At 41.5% G+C, this 18684-nt stretch overlaps 1 protein-coding gene across 1 annotated transcript in view; it reads left to right on the forward strand.

Annotated features, from left to right (window-relative positions):
• Positions 1-6746, forward strand: part of LOC142098562 (protein mono-ADP-ribosyltransferase PARP15-like) — a 50110-nt gene extending 43364 nt beyond the window's left edge. Inside the window, exons 9-10 of the mRNA XM_075181399.1 lie at positions 1509-1683; positions 6448-6746. Coding sequence (XP_075037500.1) covers positions 1509-1683; positions 6448-6746 — 474 coding nt within the window. The remainder of the gene's footprint in view (positions 1-1508; positions 1684-6447) is intronic.
• Positions 6747-18684: the final 11938 nt, after the last annotated feature.

Genomic DNA, 18684 nt, shown 5'->3' on the forward strand with positions numbered 1-18684 from the left:
GGCAATCCAATTATCCTATTTTTACAGACCAGCGGCGCACGGAGGATTGTCGGGGGGGGGTTCCCCCCGCCGACCCCAAAAAAAAAAAAAACAACCCGAGAGAGAGTTGCTCCGTTTCGCCAGCGCTGTCCTATACAGCAGCCGTGGCGCTGTCTAAGAAGTGTCTGCGGCGGTGCTGTATACAATACAGCACCGCCGCGGACGCTTCTTTGACAGCGCCGCGGCTGCTGTATAGAACAGTGGCCACTTAGTTAGCGCAGGGGGGGGTTTCTAGAGACTCAGAAACCCCCCCTGTGTGCAGGGCCGTCTCTTCCATTGGGCACGATGGGCAGGTGCCCGGGGGCCCTGCAGGCATGGGGGGCCCGTCCGAATCCTAAAAAAAAATATGTATATTTTTTTTTTTTAAATACTTACCTTGCGGTCACATCAGCGGTGATCCGGCTCCCTCCCTGGTCCCCTCTTCCATGCTGTGCTCGCAGTGAATGCTGGGTCACGCCCAGCATTCACTGCAACCACAGCACGGAAGAGGGCAGAAGAGACTCAGCGGCGCGGAAAAAAGAAGAGGATCGGACTTAAGGTAAGTTAAGGGGGCCCCTATATATATATATATATATATATATATATATATATATATATATATATATATAATATATATATATATATATATATATATATATATTTTTTTATTTATTTTTATTTTTTTAGGGGCCCGGTACACTGCATTGCCCGGGGGCCCATAAAGTTGTTAAGGTGGCCCTGCCTGTGTGCGCCACTGCAGACTACTCTCAAACTTGAAAAACCAGATTCACCAGCTATCCTGGTCCCCCAGTTATCAGTACTGATCCAATATCTTCACTCTCTCCAACCAATCTCGCCTGTGGCCCGCCGGGTGAACCATGACCTACGGGGCTGAAGCAGCCAAGACCAAACCTCCTTGCGCAGGTCATTGGTGAATTCCTCCACCCTTTGTTAGATTCCGCATCTCAATGGTAGACAGTGCTAAACCACGCAGATCATAAAGGATTCAGAAGTCTTGACTGTAAACGTGATAATGTCATATAACGTCCTGCATGCTTATAACTTGACTTTGTTTTTAAGTCAAATAATCAAATTAAGCTATGCTCTCTCCCAAGATGGCTCAATTTATACTTCACAGCTCTCCTGTTGTGAAGGTTCTAAGGAGAGAACATAGAACATAGTTTTCATTCAAAGAAGACCCCTGTTTTTTTGATAACTATTTACCTGCTGATAAAATATAATGATAAAAGGATTTCTGTACAGAAGTACTTATGCCTATAGGTTTTCCCAAAAAGTTACAGACCAATACACCTGTTAAGTAAAAATGAACCCCACCTACACGGTACTGTATATAAAGTGTAAATTGACATTAAGGACACAGAAATACTATACCAATCTACAATACAAATCATACCAATACAGGCTAAAAATTTAAGTCGGCAACCTTACAGTAGATATAAAAAATAAACTGTATATACTTTGTTTTCTAGATCAAAAGAATTCAGAACAGGAAACTTTGGCAGAGCTTCTCAATTAATACTCAAGAAGTGGACAGAAAAAACCCTGGGAAGCAAAACATACAATATTTATACCATGGCACGACGTCTGGTGCCATTATGCCCATTAACCAAGGAGGATTCAACCGAATCTATTATGGAAAAAATGGTAAATTGTACTGAAAAACAACAACAACAAGGCCCACACTAAATATAAAAAGCAATTATAAGCCTATACATGCAATAAACAGAATGGCAGTATTTATTGACTCATTTAATTGACTAAAAAAATATGTTATTAGATCTTAATATCTCCTACAAAACATTCAAAATAATGAGGAACAAAGCTACTACATTTGAAGCTGTATTAAGTGGCATTACATATTTATTAGGAACTACAAATCCCAAACTCATACACTGTTCCTGTTAAAGGGTCCAAAAGATAACACTTATCTGTTCAGAAATATGTCAGAAAATTTTATTGTAGTAAATATCTCAGTCCAGACAGAATGATACATTTAGCATGATAATATATAGCTCTGATCAAATAATGTATAGCAGTCCAAGGGGTAAATGTATGAAGCATCGGTTTATGCAAGTTACCGGAAATCGGTGACTTTGCAGGGGAAATTTAAAGTGGTAGTGGCTTTTAAAGGAAAGTTTTCCGGCACCTTGCAGAAACCGATGCTTCATACATTTACTCCCAAGAGTTGTATCCACTTGCCAGACACCTGCCAAAATCTTGTGATGGGGAAAAGTCTCTCATTTCAAATAGAGCAGTACAATTGACATACAAACACATAGCTCTAGTCATAGGTTGTTTGACAGACATCCATGCAATGTCTTCATGTCTACCAGCCTCTTAGAGGTCACATTCTCCACCACATGTTTTGCTGTAGCAGTAGGGAGCCCTGGAACAGACTCCATAACGTCTTTATCTCTGATGAGCTTGTGGACAGTTTTTGACTTCCACAAGTCTGGTTTAAGTTGCTCCAAATGGTGTTCCCTCACAAATTGTCCAACATCCAGGTAAAACCAAGGTGTAGTCTAGTTATAAGTAAAGGAGCTGTCCCACTTATCCCAACCAAGGGACCTCCAAAGAGGCAGGAGGAAAAGTGGGACATGGACTTTCCAGCAGAGCAAATGTTCCTTTCAAAGTCCTGCAGATACAGTTGCAAACAAAGAAGGCTTGGTGGGGATATCAGGAATCCCTTTTCCACCTTTGACGGGCTCCTTGTACATAATTGCCTGCTTAATTCTGTCCATTTTTCAGCCCCAGATGAAGAGGAAGACTGCCCTCATGATGGTCTAGCAGATGGTAGCAAGAGGTGGTCAAGCTTGGGCTGTGTATTGTAGAACGGAAAGGATCTCGTTGTGCAGCACCATTGCTTTCCCTTCGATTGTGAGGTCTCTGAGGCTCCACAAACCAATTTTCTGTCTGACTGTCGCCAGTCTTTCTTCCCATCACATCAGTGCCGCCCCCTTTTCACCAAACCAAAGCCTAAGAATCTTGATGAAGTTTGACTTGATTGTGAAGAGAAATGCAGTGGGGAATGACTAATGCCACTGACCGAAAATCATCGCCTTTGACTTTTCACAGTTGACCTTTGCCCCTGAAGCTTGGTTGAAAGATATCTGTTTTCCAGTGGCGGACGATATCTAGGATCGCGGGAGTGCGCATGCTCCTGTCTTTTATCTCCTTCTATTCCCCTGCATTGGAGAACTAATTACCACTCCCCATTATCATGCTCCCAATTAAAAGCAAATGTTCTGGCAATATGGTGCCAGATCTTCATGTCCGGTAAGCCTGCCTGCTGCTGGATCGTTTCCCTGTGTATTCCTGGTATCTTGAATCCAATGCTTCTCAGCTAATCCTGGTATCCAGTATCCGGTGCTTCTCTACTAATTTTGGTATCCAGTGCTTCTCAGCTAATCGTGTTATCCAGTATCCAGTGCTTCTCAACTAATCCTATTATCTAGTATCCAGTGCTTCTCACTGAATCCTGTTATCCAGTATCCTGGTATCATGTGTTCATATGTGCTCTGCTTCTCTGATACATCCACTTGCCAGTGAACACCCATCTTAATTGTCAGTCTCGCCTGGTACACATCTGATGAACCACAACCTGTGTGGCGCTAGCAGGGACAACCAAACCTCCTTGAACAGGTCCCTGGCGAAAAATCTTCTCCACTTTAGACTCCCGGGCCTTCGTAGTGGGTGGGGTTAATTCAGATTGTGAGAATACTGCCACTTCTGTGTGTTCTGTGACAACATCAAGAAATAATGGACTTTTTTTATACATTTTTATATTAAAACTTGGGGTAACTTTCAGTGAGGCTGGCCATAGTAAATTAGGCACCATAATGGTGGCTTTCTTTTTTTCCTTTTTACGGCCACACGCCACCAGAATATGTTAGTGAATATGTTAGTACATCAAATAATTTCCACCACAACATGTCAATTCGCAGCAGACCGAAACCAACCTAAACCTTCCCCCATTGCAACTAGTTCTCACTAGAATCTGGTACACTTATCAAATGGAAATGATGACTAGTATCCTTCATAACTGATAACAAAATAATATTTAAGAACGCAGAGTCAGATTAAAAGCAAATCCTCTGTTTATTTGCATGCACACAGATGCCTAGTTCATACAAGAATATACATAGTTAGCAGAAATGTATCAGCAGTTTATATAGCCCTTTGACTGGCACTTATCCAAGTTTTGTTAGTGATAAGTGTACTCCTACTAAGAACAAGTTAAGCATTGATGCAATATGATGATCTGGTCCCACATAGCCATTAATCTTGTGATAAGAAATGATTTTTGACACAATTATTGCCTATTCAGTATTATGTTTCCCGGGACTCAGATCATCTTAAAACTATTACATTTTTTATGTCTTGTCACAGAATATATAATTGCGACAGTGACCTTCCTATAATACTAAATATTATGGCCTTCATTTGAGGTAGATAAGTTGATCATTGTTCGGCCCTCTCAAGGCTTAAGTGTTTTCCCCTCGAGTAGGAATGACATTGGGAGTTAACTTACAATACATGTAGTCCTTTAACATAAGGACCAACATATGACTGTCGACTCCTACAATTATCTCATACAATGAACAAATCCTAGACACAAGTTCATAATGTCTTCAGTACAGTAAAAATATCAGAGCAGGACACAAACATTTATCAGAACCAATATCTTAACATTGATACCTTTCCTATTATTTTATTCAGCTCGCAAAGACTTCTTTATCATAACTTTTTAAAATCCTTTTTTAAAACATAAGAGTCCTCTGCGACACACTTTTAAATTGTTGTCCTTTTTTCTCTTAAAGGTAAGAGGACTGGCAAGGTAATGTCACTTTGCCTGGATTGTCACCTGCTTTCCCCTCCACCACTCCCGATTTCCTTTGTTGCACGTCGCCCCAATTTTCCAATCCTCCTTTCTCTCTTTCTTGCCCTGTTTCCCCAAGTACTAAAAAAATTGGTTTTACATACCTTGTAACCTTGCTTGTTGGTTTGCTTGTCATTAAGCCATGGGGCTAGATTTACTAAACTGCGGTTTTGAAAAAGTGGAGATGTTGCCTATAGCAACCAATCAGATTCTAGCTATCATTTATTTAGTGCATTCTACAAAATGACAGCTAGAATCTGATTGGTTGCTATAGGCAACATCTCCACTTTTTCAAACCTGCAGTTTAGTAAATTTATCCCATGGTCTTTTTCTTTTAGTGTTTGAAAAATTATTTTTTCTGAAGTGATCACTGCTATGTGAATTTGTATGTGCAGTTTCTTTATTTCATATGTGGTTCACCAGTTAAAAAAAAGTTTAAAAAAAGAAAAGATAAAATTTTACGCCATTGTAAAGTACTAGATATAAAGCAAAGGACAACCTGGAACTGGAGAGAGTGTAGAGCAGGCAGGGGCAGTCATCTGCCCTCGGTGAGTCCCATTGTGGCCTAACTTGGGCAGTTGCTGAGTCGAGTCTTGCCCCCCTTGGCTAACATTTGCCAGCCCTCCCCTGAGAGCAGGGCACTTAAATTAAAGAGTGTCTGCACCCTATATTTATTTTTTTGATAATTAGTAGTGTGTGTGGGACAATTATTTAAAAGGAGTACAAAAGCCAAACTCATATGCAACCTGCCCCAGCACAGTCTGGAGCTGCTGCAATGAATAGGATATGTGGAAAAGTTTAAAATTTAGTTTTGTTACACTGCTGGAACTTCTGTATAGTAATCAGAGCACCTGGCTGCCTTGATAGGCGATAAAGATGAATCAGGATGCTATAGGCAAGAGCTGGTAAGGTAAGTATATTTTTTAAATAACTACCACACACATGTTAATAAGTAAATTAAATCCACCTTAAATATACCTGTAAGTCAGTTTTGTTGCCTATGATTTAATGTGTTTAGGTGACAAGCCCTATTACCGGCAAAAATGGTTGGTTTCACCTGCAATAGGGCTTTTTCTCATTTCCCCATATACATCAAAGCGTTACTGATGAACTTTTGCATGGGGAAAGCCTATTTAATTAATTTTATTAGTGGTACACGTACTGCTGCAATACCTGTTCTATTTGTAAATGGTTTGCTTTGTTTTTTAATTAATTTATGGGATATATGAATTGATTATGCTATTTTTGAATATAATGAATAGGACATTAAAACATGAACAATAAATAATAATATTGAATCAAGATTCCTAATAGGTTTATAGATTGGCAGTCCACAAAAGATTTTCAAAAGGAGAACAATCACTACATTAAATAGATGACCTGCGTTCAGGGTCACATCCCACAGAGATTCAAGAAGAAAACAGACATCTTTGTTGCAAAACAGAAAATACTGGTCTCCATTATCATATTCTGATTTATAGTGTTTTATTTACAAAAAGTGACTGATGTCATTGCATTAAATCCAATAGGCTCAGCTTGTGGAACTGGGACCTACTTCTCTGTGGATTCAAATTTTGCTTGTGGAAACAGATATGCTGTTCCTGACCATACTGGAAACAAATACGTCTACCAGGCTGCAGTGATTACTGGAAGATATTGCCAAGGAAAACGTGAATACAAAGAACCTCCATACATCAATAATGATCCCAGTGGAGACCGCTATGATTCTGTTGTTGGTACATGTGGAAAAACAACATATTTTGTAGTTTATCATGATGATTATGCATATCCTGAATATGTGATCACTTTCAATTCTTACATAGCATAGGCTATGAGTATAAACTAGTTTGTCTTTGATGCTGCGTCATGACTAATCTTCTCGTGCTGTTCTTTTTCTGTCGCCTCTCTACAAAACCCTCCACTGGCTCCTTATTCCCTCCAGAATACAATTCACACCTATAAATCCCTCTACAATGCTACCCAGTCCTACAAATAATAAATCCCTACACGTCCACTATGTTCTGCCAATGACCTTTGCCTCTCCTTGTCTACTATCACCATCTCACCCACCCACCTGCAGGACTTCACCCATGCTGATACCCATGTTTTGAACCCCCGTTCTGCCTGATTAACTCTCTACCTATCTTCAATCTTCAAGCACTCTTAAAACTCACTTCTTCATGTTTACCTTACCCCTTCCATCATAAGTTTACTTCCCTTTCATACTCCACCTGTCCATCCACCCCTCCCCCATCATCTCCATTTGTTCTCTGCCCCTCTAGTATGCTGGCTTACACAAACAGGGCCCTCTCTTCCTCCCGTCTCTTCTACTCATCTCCTTGTCCTCATGATATGTTTCTATACATTTTACTTTGTGTCTTTTTATGTAATTTCTATTTTCTCATGTCTCATACTGATTCAAGTATTTGTTTTCTTGCTAATAAATATATCTGTTTGATGTAACTGGTATGCTTCTGTTTTGCATTGCTAACTGTACAGCGCTGCTGAATTTGTGTCGCCTCATAAATAAACACTGATAATGAAGATATAATACGGTTGTTTCTTTAAACAAATAGGAAATCTGCCAGATAAGCAAATACTTGTCAGTTTGAAATCTATAAGACTCTTTAAATCAAACATGGGTGATGTCTTAACAAAGCTGTACAAAACGAATGTTAAGGGACTGTGAAAGTCAAATAATTAGATGAAGTTGTTTCAAATTAATAAACATTGATTTATTCGGTTTTATGTGAAAATACGCAAATGGTACGCTATGGCGTGGAAGGCCTAATTACTCAATTACACTAGCGAACACTATTAACAGTTTAATATAATAATGTTAAAACCACTTTATTGACATCTAAGGCTCAAGATATTGGAAATGTATCATATTTAGTGTCATACTAATCCACTTTTTCAGAAATCCGCCACTATCGGCCAAGCGATCGCACCCTGCGTATGCTAGTTATGGATGATAAAGGATTATTTCTCAAAATGTTATTGTGTTTGGAATGCAAATAGGCTGGTTTTAACCAGTATTTCGACGGGCTCCTGAGGGAAGACACGTAGGCAACAGTTGGAGTGAAGTGCCCCCACCCTAAGAGAGCATTGTTTGAATCAACCTATGACCTGCATTGTACTGGACTGACCTAAATCCTGAACCAATGGAGAATGCTTTTACAATTGTCTTGTGTACTTTATGACATCATCACTTTTTTTAAACACCACAAATTGTATATAAACTAGAGATGTTCACTCAGAGCCGTAACTAGGAATTTTAGTGCCCTGGGCGAGGAAGAGCACTGGCGCCCCCCCCCCACACACACACTTACCTTGGTAGTTGTAGGTGGTCTCTCCCAGCCGTGACGAAAGCTCGGCATTGCACCCTGGGAGGTCACAGTGCTCTAGTTACAAACCCAATTTGTATAATAAATAAAAACAAAACAAGAAAAACACAAACAACTTTCTAACAACAAATAATGTTAACAATCACAAAACAAGCCTGCACAACCAGCGGCTCATCTCTGTGATGACAGTTCCACAAGTGTATTATGTGGCTGGCTGGATACTGTGTTAACTATGGTTCTCCAGCTTTTGTCGAACGACAGATTCCAGCTTGCCCTCTGGTAGGGCATGCTGTGCTTTGTAGTTCCACAACACTGAAGAGCCAGAGGCACCGATAAAAGTAATTGACTGAAAGCTTACTTACCTTGAATCTGGTATTCTGTCCTGTCTGCTTCTCCTCTGTAGCTTCTCCGGAGAAGTGCAGGGGAGTGTAGTCCATTCATGTGGGAAGCTTTTATCGCTATACAAAGTAAATATGCTATGTAAATTCATTTAGCCACCATGTTGTTCAGAACATTGCAGCTGCAGAATTTTTACAAGAAATATCTGCTGATTTTTCTCACGTTGCCATTGAGGTGTAAGGAAAAGTCAGCTGAGAAATTACCGTAGTAACGGTAAAAATACACAGCCGCGATGTTCCTCAGAACATAGCAAGTAATTGAATCTGCCACATAATGTACAAAAAAATGATTATAATAAGAAGATTGTGCCTACCTGCCATACTCAAGTTTGTCCGCAGCTCTTCCAATCGGCAGCCACCAGGACTCCATCAACATCAGCAGAAGAGGAGGAAGAAGGTAAGAGGGGAGAAGAAGGGGTAGGTGTGAGGGGCACAGAGAAAAAGTGGGTGTTGGGGCAAATGGTAGAAGGTGAGGACATGGATAAAACAAAGGGTGGGCAAAGAAACACAAGGGGAGACAGAGTTGCACAAAATTAAACACAGACAAAAAGTGGGGGTAAGAGATGCACAGACAGATAAGAGAGATGCACAGACACACATACAAAACTGCAGACAGAGAGGAAAACACAACAGGGGACACAGAGTTCAACAAAATTAAAGACAGACACAAAGTGGGGGTAAGAAAGAGACAGACACAGAGATGCACAGACACAGAAAGGGGGGGCAGAACCACACATACATAGAGGAAAACTCAAGAGGGGAGAAGAGATGGGGGGGGTTCACAGAGTTCAACAAAATTAAAGACAGTTACAAAGTGGGGTAAAAAAGAGAAAGACAGTCACAGAAGACAGAGATGCACAGACATACAAGGGGGAGCAGAGCAACACATCTAAAATAGCAGATAGAGGAAAACACAACAGGGGAGAAGAGACAGGGCTGGGGGACACACAGAGTTCAACAAAGTTAAAGACAGTCACAAAGTGGGGTAAGAAAGAGACAGATACAAAGATACACAGACACAGAAAGAGGGAAAGCAGAGCCACACATACAAAATAGCAGGAAGAGACAGGGGGTGAAAGATAGAGACAGGCAGACAGAAACCCTGTGGGAAGTGAGGGGGCAGGGGTGGATGCTTACCGACAGCAGGGGAATCGTTGCTGGTATCATGTGACCAGGAGCAGAGAGGTCAGGGGGTGAGCCTGTGCAGTGTGCACATGAAGAGGCCACGCCCCCTGTATAATCAGAGTGGTCGCATGCTGCCTCTATACTGGAACAGGCAGCATGCGGCCAAATGTATAGAGATACGGGGAGAGGGGGGGGCGATTTTGCTAGGGGACATATCTAGCATCACAGTAAGTGTGGCCGTGGCGCCCCCTTGGCTTTGCGCCCTGGGCGGTCGCACCGGCCGCACACCCCTCGTTACGGCTCTGTGTTCACTGACCCCTATGTTTTGGTTTTGGATCTGGATTAACCTCGTGTTTTGGTTTTGGCAAAACCACCCTCGCGTGTTTTGGTTTTGGATCCTGATTTTTTTCTAAAATCCAGAATTTTTTTTTTAAAAAAAAACTAAAATCACATCAATTGGCTCTTTTTTCCCCCTACATTATTATTAAGCTCAATAACATTAATTTACAGACATTTCCAGTCAATTTTTATCAAGTGACAAGAACATTGCTACCCTTCCTGCTTCTGTGTGAGCTATGGCACTGAGCAATGTCACTGGAGAATGGAGAGTGACAAGAACACTACTACATAATAGAAGAGAAGGAGAAGTACTACTTATATGGAAGGCACACTCATGGAGAAAAACCTGTATTGTTGAAGGGACACTTCATTGTGGATAACAAGAGTGGGTAGAAATGAACAAATAAATAAATTGATACTACACTATAAAACTACTATTTATTAGTCATGCAAATAAAACTGTATGGTTAAAAAGCGAAATATTAAAATTTCGGAGTCTTGGTCAGGTAAGTATATTCAGAAGATCAATATGCTTTATTTGGTTCCGTAGATATATACCGGGAGTCTTTATCTATGGTAGTTATATTATACAGATGTCTTATGATGGGGTCTTGAAAATGCCAACAATTCATGAACAGTGATCATATAAGGTAAGTGTATTGTGCTTCCATCATATGGACATGAAGATCATACAGTCACGTGTGGTTTACACAAATGAGGTATAAGGTAAGTATCACTTTGATGAGTATGTCACTATAATATGTCAGTAAAGACCAAGAGATCCACAGTAATAAGGAATATAAACAGTCCTGGTAAGTATATTACTGTGTTAATCTTCAAATCACAAGAATTGCCACGTTGGTATATAGATGGCAAATTATTTCATGTTTGTATACACCTGTTCTGCTGTACCAATGCAGGGCTATTATATATCCTTTTTTTTGGAGTTTAAATACATATAGCATCAGTTAAGGACATTCTACATGTGTTCTTGTATACGAATGGTACCATATATACCCCTGTGCTGCTGAAGCAGTATTGCTGTATATCCTACATTAATTCTCATTATTATGTGGCCACAAATTGGGTAAAGTCTCTAGTAAAGTCTCTAGTGTTCTGACATGCATAGCTGAAATTCAAAACATTTTTAATAACTGGAGAATCTATAAAAGTGTGATTATAGTATATCAATTATGTTTTCTTGATCTTAATATATATATATATATATATATATATATATATATATATATATATATATTTATATATACATATAAATAAGTACCTGTCAGGAAAGGGATAGTGTAGCAAAATATTTTAGTGAAATAAAGTTCGCATTTGTTATATTTATGACAAAACTATCATAGTTGGCTACATATACCCTATTTCGTTTGGTATATGTTCACTCAGAAACACAGACTTTTTCTACAACTGGCGCTTTTTTTCTGGCTTAGAAAACTGAGCCAGAGAATCTCTAATATAAACCATGCACTGTGACCATCATCACAGGCTTCAGGACTCAATGACTGTTAGCCGGATACAGTGCGCTGCGTATGTATCGCTGTACCTCATTTTGTTCTTATTGCATATTATTTTGATTATTTAACTTTGCCTGTTATTTGTATTTGCTATTATGCCATTGCTTTGCTATTAAATATCTTTTGTGCGTTGGAACCACATAGGTCGCTTCAGACAATATTTATTGGTAGTAACAAAACGAACATTATAGGACCCACCATTAAATTCCTAGTATTAGAACTTGATACAGAGAATAAAACAGATTTTTAACTACGCCCCTGAGTCCTTGGAAGACTTGAGGCCCCTTGTTTGGAAGAAATTAGTTGACCGCTTGATCTCTTAATTAAAAAAATATTAACCTCAACATTGATCAAATTTTCTTGATACCAACACTTACACAAACTAACAGTTTCCCAAACATTTTGTCTGAGCTTAAATTCCACACATCATAAATTGAAAATATGAGCTTTTATCATGTTACTGTCTTATGAAAATATATGATGCTAATTTTGGAATACAGTTGTACGCTGACTATTGAGTTTTACTAATATTTTGGAGGCCCACTAATGGGATCTTTGCTATGGGCTCACTAAGGTATTAAAGGTTTATCATGGCAGAGCTTAAATCAAGCAGCGATTTTAGCAAATGCTTCTTTCAGAACAGCCTTTCTCCATTCTCAAAAGCTGATTTGCCTGGCTGTCACTGAAGCTGTTATCAGTGTTTACAAATAAAAAGCCAAACTCCTCTACTACAAACAGCGAGAGCCTAGCTGTTACATAACAATGGCTAAATGTTCCAGTATCAGTATGATATTGGCCAGTTGGCCCTGTATTACTATTACCGCTTTCATACTGCCTCCCCTGCAATTTCCAGCGTTTTTCAAGCCGAGTTTTTGCAGATTCACAGAGCGTCCCAGCTGTACCTTGGACCCGGGAATTTCCCAGGTCAACCCCATTCATACTGCACACGGGAACTTGCCAATACCCCTTTGTTAGATCAAGAGTTGTCAAATAGTTGCTACCAGCAAGATTTTCTACCAGTTCATCCACACGTGGCATCGGATAGGCATCAAACTGCGACATACTGTTTAGGCGCCTAAAGTCATTGCAGAACCTAATTGTCCCATTGGGTCTTCGGGACAAGCACAATAGGACTATTCCACTCACTAGTGGACTCTTCAATCACGTCTAACTGGAGCATCTTCTCGATCTCCTTTCTCATGTCCACCCGTCTGGCTTCTGGAATACGATACGGCTTCTGCTTTACAATGACTCCTGGCGGAGTGACAATGTCGTGTTGGATTAAGGTTGTGCGCCCAGGGAGGGAAGAGAAGACATCCCTGTTCCGGCTAATCATTTCTTCAGTCTGTTGTCTCTGCTTAACAGACAATGCTGGCTCTATGGGTACTTCAGATTTTTCAATGGCAGTACTCACTACCTGAGGAGAGGTTTCCTCATCATGCCAAGGTTTAAGGAGGTTAACATGATATATTTGCTCCTCCCTCCTTCTACCTAACTGGCGGACTCTGTAATTGACAGGACCGACAGCCTCTAGAACTTCATATGGACCCTGCCAATGGGCAAAAAGTTTGCTTTCTTGGGTGGGAACCAGGACTAGGACCTTGTCGCCAGGCTTGAAAGATCGAACATCAGCACTTTTGTCATAACTTTTCTTCTGTCATTCCTGAGCCTCTTTTACATGTTGCTGCACAATGGGCCCTATCTTTCCTAGCCTCTCATACATTTGGGACACAAATTGTACCAGATTTGGCTCCCTGGGACCTTGCTGCTCCCACCCTTCTTTTAACATATCCAAGCTACCCCTGGGCTGTCTCCCAAACAATAACTCAAATGGACTAAACCCTGTTGATGCTTGAGGTACCTCACGGATGGCAAACATCAAGTAGAGAATAAGAGTGTCCCAATCTTTTTTCTCTTGAGCCACTGCTTTCCTGAGCATGTGCTTTAATGTGCGGTTAAAGCATTCCACCAAGCCATCTGTTTGTGGACGGTACACAGAGGTGTGAAGTGCCGTAACCCCTAGCAACTGGCATATGTCCTTCATCAGTTTGGACATGAAGGGAGTACCCTAGTCTGTGAGAATTTCTTTGGGTATTCCCAAGCATGTAAACATCAATACAAGTTCTCTAGCTATGGTACTGGACTTTATATTTCGTAGGGGATTTGCTTCTGGATACCTGGTTGCATAGTCAAGCACCACTAGTATATATTGGTGCCCATGTGCAGATTTTTCCAGTGGCCCCACAAGGTCCATGGCTATTCATTCAAAAGGAACTTGTAATATGGGTATTGGAATGAGAGGTGCCCTGTACATGGGTTTGGGACAGGTTCTCTGACAAATGGGACAGGACCGGCAATACTTTTTCACAGCCATGAGTACCCCGGGCCAGTAAAACCTAAGCAGAACTTGTTCCTGTGTCTAACCTCCCCTAGGTGACCCCACAGTCATGTGTGTGTGCTGCTTTTAATACTAGGGGTACATGTACCTGAGGAACCATTAATTGTTCTACTTTTTTCCCCTGTACAATAGCAACTCTATACAGGAAATTATTTTTGACAATAAAATATGGTATACCTTCTGCAGGCTGGGCGGCTTTCGCTACCCCATTTACCTCAGTCACACTTTTAAAGGCATGTTCCAAAGTGGCATCATTAAGTTGGTCCCGTGCAAAGTGATGCAGAGGAAACAAAATTGGTATTGCGGACCAGTCCGTATCCTCACTGACAGGCGGGGTGGGCTCATCTGCGACATCACCGACCAGTGCTAGTTTGGACTGTCAATGTTTCCCCGCAGGTGGATGCTTTTCTGGAACTCCTGCTGTGACTCCAAGGATGGCATTCCGGTTTGGCGGTTCCCAAAGATCGATGTCCAGATGTTGTGGATTCTTAAGCGGTTCCTTTAAGACCGGGCATCCGACCGTTGCATCAGTTGCCGGCATGTCTGGCCGGATCCGCTCACCGAGGACCTCATTAAACAGTGGGAAGTCTCGCCCCAAAATGAGTGTATATGGGAGTTTAGGTGCTATGGCAGCTACCACCATAACGGTTTTGTCTTTGAGTGTGATTGGTAGTATTCTTCTTTCATACTCCTCTGTCGTACCATGTACGCAAAGAACCTTCACCTTGGGCAACCGAGAAGTTATGGTTTCGGGTAAGGCAGAGCTGGAAACCAATGAAAGTTCACTCCCCGAGTCCACCAAGGCCAGAACAAGGTTTTGGTTGATTAGCACAGTCACCCGGAACAAACAAGGACTTCCTGATGTGGGACTCATGGTAAAACAGCTTGGAAAAGCAGGCCCAATATGTGCCACGGAACAGTCCATGGGTTGCTGTAGTTTAGGACACTCTGCCTTAAAGTGGCCTGGCTCACCACATTCGAAACACTTCAGATTAGACAGCTTTGCACCTGGCCCTCTGTCCGTAGCAGTTTTGCCATTGGGTCCTGTAGCAAGGATTGTCAAACCTGGCTTTTGGCGTGGCAGCGGCGTTGGCACGAATGCAGGTTCTTTAGTCATTTGCTGTAGTGCACAAAACCTTTCTATAACTGTGGCAAGCTCTTCATAAGTTTGTGGGTCTGATTGCAGCACCCACCTTTGCAAAGCCCCCGGATGCAGTGATCTATTGCCAGAACTTCAATAATCCGAGAAGGTGAATTCTCCTCCATTTCTTAAAAATTTTAGAAAGCTCAGCTAGAGCTCTGACCGTTTTTTCTTTATCATAGCGCCATTGGTGCTAGCGTTGGGCTCGGCCTGGCCTGGAAACCCCAATGGGAGCCAATATCTCAGACTTTAGACACAAATAATCAGAGGCCCGGTACTCATCTAAAACCATATAAGCTCGCTGAGCTTCACCAGTCAGATATGGCACCAGCCTCTCAGCCCAATCCTTAGGAGGCCTTTTTGCAAGTCTCTCAAAGGACACCAGATATGCTTCTACGCCATCAGCTGGTGACATTTTCTGCAGAACCAGACTAGGTGGTTAATTTCTGTCATGCCTCACCTGGCTTAACTCTTCTCTTAAGAGCCTTGTGTTTTCCACCTGTGCCTCGGCGACTCGTAGCATCTGAGCTTGCTGCTCTTGCTGCGCAGCAGCCACATTCACAAGGGTTTTCAGTACTTCCTCCATGTTGACGTTTGCGCAGGTTGGGTAGCGGAAACTTGCTTCTCGGAGTATCCCACTCCTGACACCACTTGTGGCAAGAGCCCGCTACTGCTGAAGCACACGCGAACAACTTCTTCTTTTTATGCAGCTTTATTGTCAGGATGGTTAAAATGTATTTGACACCGTATGACTTTCACAGCAATTATGGAGACCCTAAACGCTAGCTAGACATAGACAATCTCTCTCAAGACCATCCAGCTTCCCCAGCATTGGTCTCACTGAACAAATGACACAATCAAAGAAAAGAATAAAAGTAAAAAGTTGAAAAGAGATATGAGCCAAAAGATGGTATTAATAACAATTTTGTGTATTGGTAAGTGGACACAAAGTGTAAGTTTAAATCACATTAATGTACGGCAAGTTTCTGCTAAAAACAATTTCAATAAACAAATGATGTTGTATAGATATATGTTCTGGAGTTAGGGCAAATAAGACTCACTGCCAAAAGCTCCTGTACCTGGCATAAAAAGATCTTGTGCCAAACAAGGTAGATAAAGCAAGGGTAAATTCCACAAAGAAAATCCATACTCAGGACTGGGAAGGGTAGGTAGTGCACTTACCTTCCTCCCCAGATGGTCCAGCCGAATCTCCTATCCTCCGATCAGCTGAGTGAATCAAAGTCCCGCTCATTGCCGTTTTCTGCCTCTCTCAGCCGATGACTACTCCTCAGGCCCTGCTTTTTTTCCCTCACGGGTATTCTGTCCGGATACTGCTGTTTCAGGGGAATCCAATTATACCATTTCAACTATAGGAGCCTTAGACCATCTCCTGTTTCTCTCCCCTTGGCTGCCCTACTATCCTTTTCTATAGGAAAGCGCAGATCCCCCATTACTTTGTTCTAAATGACACAATCAAGCTTTTATACATGATACTCTTCCCCCAGCCTTAGCTTGATGGGCAGGTGACACACCCACCTTCTCTTTAAGAGGAAACGCTCATCACTGGCTCTGTTTGCACTAACAGACACACCCTGCCTGTTTGCTGAGAGGAAGGAGTTTTCAAATCATGTAAGTTAACCAAACTTTAAATTACACATAAGTCTTTACCTGGTTTAACCTCAATCTAGGTGCATAACTGCGCCAATGTTTTATTCTGTTTGTATGCTTTCTCTGCATCTTATCAGATAAATGCCTCCCTTTGTTACAATATATATATAAATACATATGTATATATATATATATATATATATATATATATATATATATATATGTCACAAACACACTCCCAGCAGCCGTGACTTTGGGGTGTTTGCTATATGATGGTCACATGATTCCAGCCCGCAGTCTCTCTTTACCTGTCACACAGGTTAAAAACCTACTGAATTGCCCCCAAACAGCGCTCACACCTCACACACTTTAGGTTTTCCACCACCTATTGAATACGGGCAATAGGACCCCAATATACTGTCCCACACTGGCAAACACGGCTTCTAGCTGCTCACAGACTAGCAAGACCCACACCAGCAAGCAATGGGTTAACTCTTCACACCTCCAGACTGCTACAAAATGTAAATAGAAGCATGCTCAGCTTGTTAATCAAATGTATCAACAAATCACACACTGGCATCCAAAGGGTTAACTTGGTCAAGCTATATTCTTCTTAACAGGCGAATGGATTCGTTAGCGTATCAAGGACGCAACATATTAAATTATAAATTTAATATACAAAAGTACAGGGCATACAGATATAAAAAAAATAATTAATAAACAATTAATGGATTGACATAATAAGCAAAACAGTTTAAAATAAAAGGGGTTATATTCAGAGTAGCACTTACGTGAATTGCCTTTTCTGGCCAAGGGAAATTGGCTTGGAAGATGAATAGCTTATCAATGTGAATTGATTTCCCCAAAAAATCTGACAATTGTGTAACTGGTTTCAGCTTTTTAAAGACACTTCCACACCTTTTCCTACCCCAGGGGGTTGTGGCCTGTGACACTTTTTCAATCACTATGTGACCTAACTTTACTGTGGAGCGTCACACAGACCCAATTTTATTATTAATAAATCCCTTATGACTTTGTCCATCTTTTGATACCAAACATGATGAAATTTTGACAATGTGACATACCTTTTCCAAAGATATGTGATTTTAGCTGTTCCCGGATACCACCCGTTCTTGTCATTCACAACCCTGATTTCTGCTCCTCAGTATGGAGAAGCACCCGGATTTCCCAAAATATGAACTATGAGGCAAAAACTAACTTGTGTCAGGATATAACTGACAGCAAGAGACTGTCACTCACCGGACTGTGAGTGCCATTTCCCGTGTGTTCAGGAACTGTGGCCGTCCGCCATCCTGAGGGTCTGCGCATGTGCAGCCCTTATCAAGCCTTCAGTACCTGTTACTTTTAATTGATTGGATGATCAGGCAACCCTCCCTATTTAAACCACCTGTGATCATTACCTGGTTGCCTGATCTTGGAGTCTCATTCCCCATGAGCCTCTGAAGGTGTTCCTGTGTTCCTCGTGTATTCAGCTCCTGCTGATTCTTGTTTACTGCTATTGTGGTTTCCAGACCACTTCAACTCTCCTGTGTTCCTCGTGTCTGCACTCAGCTGATTCCTATCCGCTGCCTCCGTTACTACTACAGAGTTCCTGTTCACTTCAACTCTCCTGTGTTCATCGTGCCTGCACTCAGCTGATTCCTATCCGCTGCCTCCGTTACTTCTACAGAGTTCCTGTTCACTTCAACTCTCCTGTGTTCATCGTGCCTGCACTCAGCTGATTCCTATCCGCTGCTTCCGTTACCACTACAGAGTTCCTGTTCGTTTCAACTCTCCTGTGTTCATCGTGCCTGCACTCAGCTGATTCCTATCCGCTGCCTCCGTTACTACTGCAGAGTTCCTGTTCACTTCAAC

This window comes from Mixophyes fleayi, chromosome 7 (genome assembly GCF_038048845.1).
Source record: "Mixophyes fleayi isolate aMixFle1 chromosome 7, aMixFle1.hap1, whole genome shotgun sequence".
Lineage (NCBI taxonomy): Eukaryota > Metazoa > Chordata > Amphibia > Anura > Limnodynastidae > Mixophyes > Mixophyes fleayi.